We start from the raw sequence: 14,603 nt of genomic DNA, 5'->3' as shown, positions 1-14,603 counted from the left end.
ACTATATACTAGACTATAGACTAGACTATAGACTAGACTATAGACTAGACTATAGACTAGACTATAGACTAGACTATTGACTAGACTCTAGACTAGGCTAAAGACTAGACTATAGACTAGACTATAGACTAGACTATAGACTAGACTCTAGACTAGGCTATAGACTAGACTATAGACTAGACTATATACTAGACTATAGACTAGTATATAGTCTAGACTATATACTAGACTAGACTATATAGACTAGACTATAGACTAGACTATAGACTAGACTATAGACTAGACTGTAGACTAGACTATAGACTAGACTATAGACTAGAATATAGACTAGACTATAGACTAGACTATAGACTAGACTATAGACTAGACTATAGACTATACTATAGACGAGACTATAGACTAGACTATAGACTAGACTATAGACTAGACTATAGACTAGACTATAGACTAGAATATAGACTAGACTATAGACTAGACTATAGACTAGACTATAGACTAGACTGTAGACTAGACTATAGACTAGACTATAGACTAGACTATAGACTAGACTATAGACTAGACTATAGACTAGACTATAGACTAGACTATAGACTAGACTATAGACTAGACTATAGACTAGACTATAGACTAGACTATAGACTAGACTATAGACTAGACTATAGACTAGACTATAGACTAGACTATAGACTAGACTGTAGACTATAGACTAGACTATAGACTAGACTATAGACTAGACTATAGACTAGACTATAGACTAGACTATAGACTAGACTATAGACTAGACTATAGACTAGACTATAGACTAGACTATAGACTAGACTATAGACTAGACTATAGACTAGACTATAGACTAGACTATAGACTAGACTATAGACTAGACTATAGACTAGACTATAGACTAGAATATAGACTAGACTATAGACTAGACTATAGACTAGACTATAGACTAGACTATAGACTAGACTATAGACTAGACTATAGGCTAGACTATAGACTAGACTAGACTAGACTAAAGACTAGACTATAGACTAGACAAGACTATAGACTAGACTAAAGACTAGACTATAGACTAGACTATAGACTAGACTATAGACTAGACTAGAGACTAGACTATAGACTAGACTATAGACTAGACTATCGACTAGACTATAGACTAGACTATCGACTAGACTATAGACTAGACTATAGACTAGACTACTAGACTAGACTATAGACTAGACTATAGACTAGACTATAGACTAGACTATAGACTAGACTATAGACTAGACTATAGACTAGACTATAGACTAGACTATAGACTAGACTAATAGACTAGACTATAGACTAGACTATAGACTAACTATAGACTAGACTATAGACTGACTATAGACTAGACTATAGACTAGACTATAGACTAGACTATAGACTAGACTATAGACTAGACTATAGACTAGACTATAGACTAGACTATAGACTAGACTATAGACTAGACTATAGACTAGACTATAGACTAGACTATAGACTAGACTATAGACTAGACTATAGACTAGACTATGACTAGAACTATAGACTAGACTATAGACTAGACTATAGACTAGACTATAGACTAGACTATAGACTAGACTATAGACTAGACTATAGACTAGACTATAGACTAGACTATAGACTAGACTATAGACTAGACTATAGACTAGACTATAGACTAGACTATAGACTAGACTATAGACTAGACTATAGACTAGACTATAGACTAGACTATAGACTAGACTATAGACTAGACTATAGACTATAGACTAGACTATAGACTAGACTATAGACTAGACTATAGACTAGACTATAGACTAGACTATAGACTAGACTATAGACTAGACTATAGACTAGACTATAGACTAGACTATAGACTAGACTATAGACTAGACTATAGACTAGACTAGACTAGACTATAGACTAGACTATAGACTAGACTATAGACTAGACTATAGACTAGGACCATAGACTAGACTATAGACTAGACTATAGACTAGACTATAGACTAGACTATAGACTAGACTATAGACTAGACTATAGACTAACTATAGACTAGACTATAGACTAGACTATAGACTAGACTATAGACTAGACTATAGACTAGACTATAGACTAGACTATAGACTAGACTATAGACTAGACTATAGACTAGACTATAGACTAGACTATAGACTAGACTATAGACTAGACTAATAGACTAGACTATAGACTAGACTATAGACTAGACTATAGACTAGACTATAGACTAGACTATAGACTAGCTATAGACTAGACTATAGACTAGACTATAGACTAGACTATAGACTAGACTATAGACTAGACTATGACTAGACTATAGACTATAGACTAGACTATAGACTAGACTATAGACTAGACTATAGACTAGACTATAGACTAGACTATAGACTAGACTATAGACTAGACTATAGACTAGACTATAGACTAGACTATAGACTAGACTATAGACTAGACTATAGACTAGACTATAGACTAGACTAGACTAGACATAGACTAGACTATAGACTAGACTATAGACTAGACTATAGACTAGACTATAGACTAGACTATAGACTAGACTATAGACTAGACTATAGACTAGACTATAGACTAGACTATAGACTAGACTATAGACTAGACTATAGACTAGACTATAGACTAGACTATAGACTAGACTATAGACTAGACTATAGACTAGACTATAGACTAGACTATAGACTAGACTATAGACTAGACTATAGACTAGACTATAGACTAGACTAGACTAGACTATAGACTAGACTATAGACTAGACATAGACTAGACTATAGACTAGACTATAGACTAGACTATAGACTAGACTATAGACTAGACTATAGACTAGACTATAGACTAGACTATAGACTAGACTATAGACTATAGACTAGACTATAGACTAGACTATAGACTAAACTATAGACTAGACTATAGACTAGACTATAGACTAAACTATAGACTATACTATAGACTAGACTGTAGACTAGACTATAGACTAGACTATAGACTAGACTATAGACTAGACTATAGACTAGACTATGACTAGACTTTAGACTAGACTATAGACTAGACTATAGACTAGACATAGACTTAGACGACTATAGACTAGACTATTAGACTAGACTATAGACTAGACTATAGACTAGACTATAGACTAGACTATAGACTAGACTATAGCTAGACTAGCTATAGACTAGGACTATAGACTAGACTATAGACTAGACTATAGACTAGACTATAGACTAGACTATAGACTAGACTATAGACTAGACTATAGACTAGACTATAGACTAGACTATAGACTAGACTATAGACTAGACTATAGACTAGACTATAGACTAGACTATAGACTAGACTATAGACTAGACTATAGACTAGACTATAGACTAGACTATAGACTAGACTATAGACTAGACTATAGACTAGACTAAGACTAGACTATAGACTAGACTATAGACTAGACCATAAACTAGACTATATACTAGACCATAGACTAGACATAGACTAGACTATAGACTAGACATAGACTAGACCATAGACTAGACTAGACTAGACTATAGACTAGACTATAGACTAGACTATAGACTAGACTATAGACTAGACTATAGACTAGACTATAGACTAGACTATAGACTAGACTATAGACTAGACTATAGACTAGACTATAGACTAGACTATAGACTAGACTATAGACTAGACTATAGACTAGACTATAGACTAGAATATAGACTAGACTATAGAATACACTATTAACTAGACTATAAACAAGATTGTAGACTGGACTATTGTAACTAGACTATAGACTGGTCTATTAACTTCTTCTTATACGGACTACTTATCAAAAGTTAATAGGTTAGAAAAAGAAACGGAAATGTAGTGAGGGTGCAATGTAGTATTTTTCGATATCAAAAAATACTAAAACAAGTAAAAAATTATAGTCGGGCGAGGCCGACCATATAATACCCTACACCTGTTACAAACAAAATGTTTTTTAGTTTTCACAATAAAGCATTTAAGTTGAAATGTACCTTGCCTCAGATATACTTAAGCCATTTATTGTTGAATAAAATTGTGGACATTTAATCGAATTTTGAAGGGGGCTTTGAATAGGGGCTATGGTCAAATGAGAACCTATAATTAGAAAATTCATGAGGGTCATCAAGTCTAGTATAGAACTTGGTTTTGCAGCTTTTTGTCGAGATACGAGTATATTAAACATAATTATGAACTTAAAAGCCCTATTCGTCCGGTTCAGTTGTATGGGGGCTAAGTTGAATAATGGACCGATGTTAACCATTTTCAACAGGCTTCGTCTCCGGTACCATAAAAGATCGTGTGCCAAATTTCATTGAATTATCTTCATAATTGCGACCTGTAGTTTGATTACAAGGTTTAAAAGCCCTATTCGGGGGTTCGGTTGTATGGGGGCTAGGTGAGATAATGGACGGATGTTAACCATTTTCAATAGACTTCGTCTCTAGCACCATAGAAGATCGTGAGCCAAATTTCATTGAGTTATCTTCAAAATTGTGACCTGTGGTTTGATTACAAGGTTTACAAGCCCTATTCAGGGGTTCAGTTGTATGGGGGCTAGGTGAAATAATGGACCGATCGTAACCATTTTCAATAGGCTTCGTCCCTGGGATAATAGAAGATCATGTACCAAATTTCATTGAATTATCTTCAAAATTGCGTCCAGTAGTTTGATTACAAGGTCGACTCAGAAAATGATTCTAAGTCGATTGGTATACTTTAAAGTGGGTATAGGACCAATATTATTGTGCGTTACAAACATCCCAACATACCCTCCCCACTAAAGTGATGTAGGGTATAAAGAGTACTTAAGTACTGAATTTTCCATGTCTGAGAAGCACACTCCACCTTACTCATTCGATTGTCAGCATTTAAATTGTTAGGTGTTTGTCTTTGCTAATAAATTGGATCTCAACTTTAGTCACTGTTTAAGAAATAAAGCATAATATTCTGAATTAAAATTTGTGTCAAAAACAAAAAAATGGTTAGTTAATGCTTATTATGGGTTTTAACAGAATTTTTAAATTAAACCTTCTGCCTTTTAAAATGCATCTAATTATTTATTCAGATTTATGTGGCATATCTTTAGGAGTAAAAGTAATCTTAAAAAAGGTTTAAAGCAATTGGATTATAGCAGCTCAGTGAACCCAATATTTTTTCATTGATCGAGGAAAAACTTTGAAACATATTTAAAGTGAATAAAAATTCCACAATTGAAATATTATTAAAGTTTAGTTTATAATTTTTTATAATAAAATCTATTATTAATGAAAACTAATAGAAAATAAAAGTTTAGTTAATGAATTTAAAAATTAATGAATAAATTTATAATGACAATGACAGTGAGCAATAAAAAGTATATGGCTTGGTTAGGCATATGGCCCATTGCCATCTTGAACTGGAGGACTGGAATAACTGTCTCTTTCCTGAGAGGAATTAGTTAAATTAGGTTGGCTATCTTTCGTTGTTGTCACACTTTCAACGGCTTCTGAAGATTGATATTTATCAAGTGGCACCTTATACTGAACCGCATAAGGTTCACGTTTGACAACAGCATTAAAACCATTAACATTATCGGCTGTATAGGTGACAGTACGTTTATAACCATCTGGATCGACTAAACTATAGGCACCACGCACGTAATAACCATCGCGAGATTCACTGTGGGATTTAATGTCCCCAGTCTTGGGATCATTTACACTATAGCTGTAATCATATTTGGCTGGTGGATTATAAACTGGATTATAGTCATAACCAAATTGGTTATCGTTGTACGTGGAAGAAACTGCTGCTTGATAAGTGTGTGTAGCGGATGGATTGTATGTATTGTCATGAGAAGAGGAATATGAAGGATTGTCATTTCTGCTTTCCTGTTGATATGAACTATCGTTTTCTTGTGTTGTCCTATAAGAATCTGGATCTTGGTTATCACGTTGTACTGGAGTTGGATCCACCAAAGGTTTGCTGCTTAAGCTATTATCACTGGGATTTGTGTTGTAAGTATCAGAGGCCTGGTTATTTATCAAGGGCTTATTATACTCAAAATCTCCCGCTGAAGCCAAGGTGATCAAATAAAAAACTGCAACAAACTGAAAACAAAGAAAATACAATATAAATTCCCAAACTACAAGTTATTTGGATGTAAAAACTTACTTTAAAAGCCATTTCCCTCAAATATATTTATTCCTAAATGTTGAAATTTGTTTAAAACTGTTTACACTCTGCTGTTACTCTGGATGTACTATGCTTTACTTAGTAATTAATACTGATTTTTATACAGTCTTCATCATGAATTGGCCTTTTCATCGTTTTTCAAACACTTTCAGTTTTTAAAATATATTTTGGACTGTCCATTATATGATGGTGCAAAATTATCTGTTCATCATTACTATGATTTTTGAATTGAATTGATTCGTATAGTCGAACGAATTGATATTACAACATCATTTATTGATCTATTTATTGTATTTACTTCTTTTGTTATTTATTTAAACAAATATTAATGTCATTTAATTGAAGTTTAATGTGTTACAGTTAGAGTTAATAAAATAATAAAAATTTGGCATTATTTTGAAGACGAAATAATGAATGAAGTATTTAAAACATATGGAGCAACATATTGTGAACTGTGGCACGCATTTGAGATGGTGCAGATCAGTATAGAGGTTTAATTCTATAGATGTTATATTGATTTTCTATTATTTAGGTAACCCATGGCCCATGGGTCAGTTTTGGTTGGCCGAGATATCTTTTTCACTTCTGAAATGAAATTATAAATTATCACAGTCTATCATAGTCTTTTAAAAAGGCGAATTATTGTAATTATTTTTTATCAAAGATCAAGAGTGTCAAGATCATTTTCTGCATGATATAGAATTTTGGATATTCAGCAGGGTGAGCAACTGAATTCTGCCTTTTCTTTCTCACCTTTGTCGATCATTAACGATACAAAGGCCATGTTAATACGAATATTCTATCCAGGAGCAGACATTAAGCAATCTTGTGGAGACCAAGGAACCAAACCTATCATATAAAATTCCCGAGGTGGTAAGTCAGTGTTGACCGAGGTCGCTTTCCTTCAAGGACAGCGTTTACCGCCCAGTTTTTTCTTGCTACTATTCTGATTCGTAATGTTCTTTCAAAGCTAAAATCGTTCTCTATTTCTTTAGAAGGAAAGGTCCGATTCATTAAAACGAAGGGCCGATTTAGCAGTACTGTACTTGATAAACATGTTTAGGCATGACTCCAAGTAAGACAACAGTTTTGAGCTCAAATAGATTTTAAAAGCAGAACAAACTAATCTTTGTAACTTTAGTTTCCACCAAAAATGTAAAACTTTGATCAAAATTGGTAACCGCTGTCTACAGCAAGAATAGAAGATGCAGAAGGCTTTAACTCATCCAAAGACGCCAATATATTTGACTTCCCTTGGCAATTCAATAATTACTTTTTCCCTTTCCCATGTTAACACAGTCCAACCGATATTGGATACCCAGGGATATTGGATACCCAGTTAGACTTTACTTAAGAATTGAACTGTGCTGAATCCGAATATCTCCATCACATTATGTTTTTGAGATTCAGTTTAAGATATCTTGAAGAAGGAAAAATGTATAACAAAAGTTAAAACTTTATTTTGAAGTCGTCAGTCAGCTAAATCTTACTGATAACGGAGTGTTATAGCCTAACTGCTCAGCTCTAAAGCTTATTTTCTGTACACTTCCTCACTTATTAACTCTCTTATATGGATCCTGGAAGTCGCAAGACGTTCTCAATCACAATTTTCTTTTACATTATTCGTACAATCCGGAATGTCTGTGACCATTATAACTCTAGTGTTATCCGAGAAGTGTCTGTGTCTTTAGCAATTACCTTCCGTATGTGTAAGTAATCCTATTTATTTCCAAATCTCCGTCGTACAGTGTTAAACTCAATAAGAGCTTGCGAGTTACTCAAGCAGAAATATTAAAACTTTTGTGAGCAGCAGGATTCATCCAAACACAGAGAAATTGAGTACTATATGAATTCAAGTCGAGCGATTTTGTAAGACGAGTTTGCATGTCTGAAATGCTGCTTGAACGCCTTAAAAGAAAATAATGTGTATACCGAGTCTTTGCTTCATATGAAAAATGGATCCATTATGATAAACCGATGTGTAAGAGGTCGTATGTGAAGCCCGATCATCCCGATCAAATGCAACTGATTTAGTTAGATTCGGTTTTAGTATTGTTAATATCCATTTGAAGTCGTTAATAACGGTTATATACCAAGGTAAACATCCACTCGGAGACCCCAAAGGGTCCATTGTGATTCCCTTTAATAAAGAACAAGGAATATAGAAAGAAGACAGAAGATTAAGAGAGAAAGATAAAAAGAGAAAGGGGCATGGAAGGCAAATCTCCATTGTCCGCCTAAGTCACACCCAGCTACATCTCCCAGTTCATCATGAAATATTTTACCTATACATTTCATTCTCAGACTCTGTATTATAGACCCAATTCATCTTGTGTTACAGAACCTATTATCCCTAAAGACTCCAATTGTGTAGTGACCGGTTATTGCTCCCTCTAAAGTCCTTATATTCTTCCCGTCCAACCCTAAAAGTACTCTGGTTGCTTTTACATTTAACTTCGGCCATAGCTCCTTGGAAACCTATACTGTGTCAGGATCAGTTGGTAGAGTTTTGAAATTTTCGGAGATAGTAATAACATATATAAGGTTTCATCGACCAAACGCTTCTATTAAGGTTCAGATCCGAACCCTGTCTTACCTATTTATCTACAATATTGTTACCTTTATATCACAGTATTCCGGTATAAAACATAACCGTACTGTGTAGAACTTGACTAGCACTAACAGGATCCTTCTGCAGCTAGTTACCAAGCTAAAATGTAATGGGTGACATTTTAAAGCTCTACAAGCTGCCTAACTATCAACATAAATCGTTGCTTCCGACTTTCAGCGATTTTCTAGATTGCTAAGATCTCAGCCTGAAAGACGATACATTCGTCCAAAAGTCTATACGACAATTTTATGAACCAGATAAACTACTGTCCATATATTCCATTCTGGACTTCTCCGAAAAAACTGCACATCCCTCAAACTGTACTTCGGACCCAATCCACTTGTCCCTACTAAGAAACACTGTTGAAGGTGTCATTCCAAATGATCATAAATACCCTCCGTACTTCAGTTCCTGTTCTCCTACCTCGTACAGTATCCTTATATGGCCTACCCGCTGTGGTCTTACTAGAGGTAATTCGAACACTCTATATAAGTTTCTTGCCGTTACACTCTCAATATATATTTCGCCTAGCACTAGTTATGCCGACCTTTGAACCAAATTGAGTATTAGAAAGGAATATTATTTAAAAGAATACGCGTATTAAATATATTTTGGTAATAGCCTATAGCTGCTTTTCCTCAACGCTACCCATCACACGGTAGATAAATAGATAATAATGGGCTTTACTACCGACGTGTGAAACCAGTTTATCATGTCTGGTCGCAAGCCCCAATTCTTACCAATGGAGTTAGTTATTTAGTTAGTTAGTTAGTTAGTTAGTTAGTTAGTTAGTTTTTTAGTTAGTTAGTTAGTTAGTTAGTTAGTTAGTTAGTTAGTTAGTTAGTTAGTTTTGTTGTTAGTTAGTTAGTTAGTTAGTTAGTTAGTTAGTTAGTTAGTAGTTTTTTTTAGTTAGTTAGTTAGTTAGTTAGTTAGTTAGTTAGTTAGTTAGTTAGTTAGTTAGTTTTTAGTTAGTTCGTTAGTTAGTTAGTTAGTTAGTTCGTAGTTAGTTAGTTGTTAGTTAGTTAGTTAGTTCGTTAGTTAGTTCGTTCGTTCGTTAGTTCGTTCGTTCGTTCGTTCTTCGTTCGTTCGTTCGTTCGTTCGTTCGTTCTCGTTCGTTCGTTCGTTTCGTTCGTTCGTTTTAGTTCGTTAGTTAGTTCGTTCGTTTCGTTCGTTAGTTTAGTTCGTTCGTTCGTTCGTTCGTTCGTTCGTTGTTCGTTCGTTCGTTCTTGTTCGTTCGTTAGTTCGTTCGTTCGTTCGTTCGTTCGTTCGTTCGTTAGTTCGTTCGTTCGTTCGTTCGTTCGTTTCGTTCGTTCGTTGTTCGTTCGTTCGTTCGTTCGTTCGTTCGTTCGTTCGTTTTCGTTGTTCGTTCGTTCGTTTTCGTTCGTTCGTTCTTCGTTTCGTTAGTTCGTTCGTTCGTTCGTTCGTTCGTTCGTTCGTTTGTTCGTTAGTTCGTTCGTTCTCGTTCGTTAGTTCGTTCGTTCGTTCGTTCTTCGTTCGTTCGTTCGTTCGTTCGTTCGTTTCGTTCGTTCGTTCGTTAGTTCGTTCGTTCGTTCGTTCGTTTTTTTTTCGTTTGTTCGTTTCGTTCGTTCGTTCGTTCGTTCGTTCGTTCGTTCGTTCGTTTTCGTTCGTTGTTCGTTTCGTTCGTTCGTTCGTTCGTTCGTTCGTTCGTTCTTCGTTGTTCGTTCGTTCGTTCGTTCGTTCGTTCGTTCGTTCGTTTCGTTCGTTCGTTCGTTCGTTCGTTCGTTCGTTCGTTCGTTCGTTCGTTCTTCGTTCGTTCGTTCGTTCGTTCGTTTCGTTCGTTCGTTCGTTCGTTGTTCGTTCGTTTCGTTCGTTCGTTCGTTCGTTCGTTCGTTCGTTCGTTCGTTCGTTCGTTCGTTCGTTCGTTCGTTCGTTCGTTGTTCGTTCGTTCGTTCGTTCGTTCGTTCGTTCGTTCGTTCGTTCGTTCGTTTCGTTCGTTCGTTCGTTCGTTCGTTCGTTCGTTCGTTTCGTTCGTTCGTTCGTTCGTTTTCGTTTTTCGTTCGTTCGTTCGTTCGTTCGTTTCGTTTCGTTCGTTCGTTCGTTCGTTCGTTCGTTCGTTCGTTCGTTCGCGTTCGTTCGTTCGTTCGTTCGTTCGTTCGTTTCGTTCGTTCGTTCGTTCGTTCGTTCGTTCGTTCGTTCGTTCGTTCTTCGTTTCGTTCGTTCGTTCGTTCGTTCGTTCTTCGTTCTTCGTTCGTTCGTTCGTTTCGTCGTTCGTTCGTTCGTTCGTTCGTTCGTTCCATTTACATGTTACATTTTCATTGAAACAAGGAATATCTCATCCCTAGCCACTACTGTAAATGTAATAACTAAATAAAGCATATTTCTAGGCAGGAAATAAAACATCACAAATTTAATAACGTTAAATAGTGCTTTTTAAAACACACCAATCACATATTGATTCAGTTTTTTGGAATTTAAACGTTTATTTTAAAATAAACAACTTTAATTGCTGCAAATAAAAGAAAGTACAATTTAATTAAAATCAATTGAAATGCATTCCTTAAAATATATAAAAAATTTTAAAAACGATTAAAAAATAACTGGCAAACAAATAATTGAGTAAATTTACAGATACACAGGTATATGTACATACATACAAATGTATGTTTGTTTGTACGTATGTATGCACGTAAAATATGTAATTGACATTTAAATTTATTGAGAATTTTAATTTTTATTTACATTGAGTACGAATGTATGCATGTGTGTTTATGAGTGCCGGTTTATGTTAGTGTGCTTGTGTGTCGTATACTTGATGTGACAAAAAATTACTTCGATGAAGAACCATGTGCTGCGCATGCGTACAATTTACGAATATTAAATGAAGTTTTTTCTCTTCGATTTTTGTATTGTTTTATTTATTTTTTGGATGTGTAGTATATGAATTTATGTTTTTTCTGGTTGTTATTGTTCTTCATTGTATTGCTGTTTGTTGAAATCAGCGCAGTAGCGTACTGCTAGCTGATGATGATGGCCGTGTTATATGTGTTTTTGTGTGTACTACGGACGTATGAGCAGCTTGTGTTATCTCCCAAAAAATAAACAAGAAAACAAATACCACAACAACATCAACAGCAAGTAAATAAATACAAAATTGTTTAAGAAAAAAATGAATAAAATACCTACAAAATACTCACATTAAAATCGTCATCGCCTCTGAACGATGACTTTTAAACAGTGACAGTCAAGTATGCAGCGAGCCATAAGCGGGTACGGTCGGTCGATTGCTGGTAATAAAAAAGAAACACACACACAACAAAAATAAATACAAATAAATAAAAAATCAAAAAAAAAAAACTTTAACAAATTGTTGTTCTTGTGTTCTTTCAAGACCACAAATGGAATTTTTAAAGTGAAGTTTAATAATAATTTATTGGCATAAATATGAAATAATATCGAAAAGATTATTTAACGCAAATAATAATAATTGCATGTGTTAATAAAGAAATAATAAAATTGCTAAAAATATTTTAAATAAATAAGTATTTCAAAATCAAGTTAGTGGAGTCTGCGTGTGTGTGTTCATCTAAACAAAATTTGTATTTAAAAACAGAATTAATTTATGCGTAAACCAATAACATTTTATACAAATTTTAAAGAAAGTGAAAATATATTTAAATAAAAGTTGTCACATATCCCCTTATCTCTCCTCTTACTACTGCAGAGATGTGTTTTGAAAGCTGATAACATTCAATTTAAAATTCAATGGGTAAGATTTCGAACAAATTGAAAAATATAAAGTTCGTGTTTATAAATAATTATCTTGGTATTCATTCCTACAACAAAATTGGCAACGCAACAAGAATTTGGTTTGATTTCAATTTTTAACGGTTTTTTGTTTATGTGGTTTAAATAATAATATCATACCGGTATTATTAATGCAATTGCCGGCATTTGGCAAAAGTTTTCCACAATAAATATGTTTAGTATGTATGTATGTATGTATGTCAACTTTACAAATAAGTGTGTACATACATTTTCACCTGTATTGACATTAATAAAATAATTCAAAATCGAAAAAAAATTATCCTTATTAGAGTCTAAGACGATCTAGCTACAACCTTAAGACTGTCTGCTGAAAACAGATATTTTATACTGATTCAGATTGCTTGAAATGGGCAGCATCGGTCAATAATACAGTTTAAACAGTCATAACTGGCTTAAAAATATCAGTAGTGGGATAGTCTGATCCATAGAATGATAGGACGGCCGGTCTATAAACTGGTCACTATCATAGTTTACATCACTATCATAGTTTACAGATTAATGTGGCCTTATTTCACAGTGGTACTTTACAACCACAGGGAGAGCTTGTTAGACGACTCACCACCGCACCTTTGGTTCTGCCGGTCCATATGCAAGCACATTGCTCAAGTTCTCGAGCTATCTAACCATTGCTTCCCCTTAACTTCCGAGATGCAAAAACAACACTTTCGGTTACAACCACGGGGTTGGGATGGCCTCTGTTGATTCGGCACATCCAACACACTTACAACCTAGAGTAAGTAAGAATCGGTGACGCCCATTCCGTATCATATACACTTCACACTTCTCTGCGGGGTTTATGTCGAAGAGCTTTACGTGAACACCTGCCGTCGCAGTGATCTTTTTCAACCACTGTGAGAGCTTTTGTAATGACTCACCACCGCCCCTTTGTGTTTCTTACACGCAGGTGGCAATTTACGTATATGAAATTTCCGGTCCAATATATGAGTACTTTGCTCAAGTACTCGAGCTATCTAATCTCTTGCCTAATAGTCCCATTGGGGAATGACAGGTGTCATGAGTCAAGCTTAATCTAAACCCGATGAAGGAAAAAGCAATTACTGGTTAAAGTCGATAGAAGGAGCACATCCAACATCAGGTGTAAACACTCTATTGATGACATGAGCAATGTCATGTCCCTACAAACATTCTAATCATCTAAAGACTAACCCCAGAGCATTGTTGGACCTCTTAAAGTCGCCAAACCACACAAGTAAATGGTAGTCCGAAACACGGATCCATTTTTAATTGCCAAGAGTTATTTCAGTGGTCACTAAGACCTACTGTGATAAGTTGAGCATGTTTTAGAGTAAACTCGAACACATTCAACCATAAAGGAAACTTATCCTGAAATATGGACTTTCCCATGTAACAATCCTTTAACCAACATTCTCTTCCCGTAAGATTGGACTTGGAACAACATCTACCACGTGCACCCCGAAGGGACCTCTCCAGTAACCGGGTCAAGACAATGTTCGAAACTCCTCCCTGTAGGCTACCCATTCTCGTGATACCAGATTATAAGGCTCCCTGGTTCGGCGCCAGGTCAGATCATTGAACAACAGTTTATAGTCCCGGCATACTAGAGGTATTTGTAGCACCTCTTTTCCTCCAAATCGAAATAACACCAAGATGGGGAAGATCATAATTTACATGTCCCGGGGACTAAGGACTGGCATGTATTCTTATTTATAGACAGATCATAAGCAGAGAATTTGTCGAGTATTATATATTAGATTGAACATTGTCTATTTGTCAATTTATTGACTGATCTATATGCCAACTGATAAGTGTATAGACTGGTATATAGACTGATCTGTCTATAAAAATATTTATATACTAGTCTATAGACTGATCTATAGAATAGTCATTTGACAGATCATTAGAGTAATCTATAGTCCGATCTGTAGACTGATCTATAGTCTGACCTAGTCTATAGTCTTTAGACTGATCTAAAGATTTATAAAGATTCTATAGGCTAGTC

At 35.0% G+C, this 14,603-nt stretch overlaps 2 protein-coding genes across 3 annotated transcripts in view; one reads left to right on the top strand and one right to left on the bottom strand.

Moving 5' to 3' along the window:
* LOC119602200 (glycoprotein-N-acetylgalactosamine 3-beta-galactosyltransferase 1-like) overlaps window positions 1-14,603 on the top strand; it is an 86,875-nt gene that overhangs the window by 65,179 nt on the left and 7,093 nt on the right. The window contains exon 1 of one of the 2 annotated variants that reach the window (XM_037953579.1): window positions 12,001-12,563. The exons of the other annotated variant lie outside the window; for it this stretch is intronic. The gene's annotated coding sequence lies outside the window, so the exon portion shown is untranslated. Of the gene's footprint in view, window positions 1-12,000; window positions 12,564-14,603 lie in introns of those variants that run through there. 2 annotated transcript variants of the gene reach the window in all.
* LOC119602202 (cuticle protein) lies at window positions 5,421-6,315 on the bottom strand. Its single transcript, XM_037953582.1, has 2 exons — window positions 6,205-6,315; window positions 5,421-6,140 (listed from the first exon to the last, which is right to left on the bottom strand). The coding sequence occupies exons 1-2, from the start codon at window positions 6,214-6,216 to the stop codon at window positions 5,421-5,423; spliced, it is 732 nt and encodes a 243-aa protein (XP_037809510.1). The 5' UTR covers window positions 6,217-6,315.

The sequence above is a fragment of the Lucilia sericata genome, unplaced genomic scaffold, assembly GCF_015586225.1.
Source record: "Lucilia sericata isolate MDLA Ls3-8-SP2 unplaced genomic scaffold, ASM1558622v1 Contig000214F_arrow, whole genome shotgun sequence".
Taxonomy (NCBI): domain Eukaryota; kingdom Metazoa; phylum Arthropoda; class Insecta; order Diptera; family Calliphoridae; genus Lucilia; species Lucilia sericata.
This window is presented reverse-complemented; position numbering and strand designations above follow the sequence as displayed.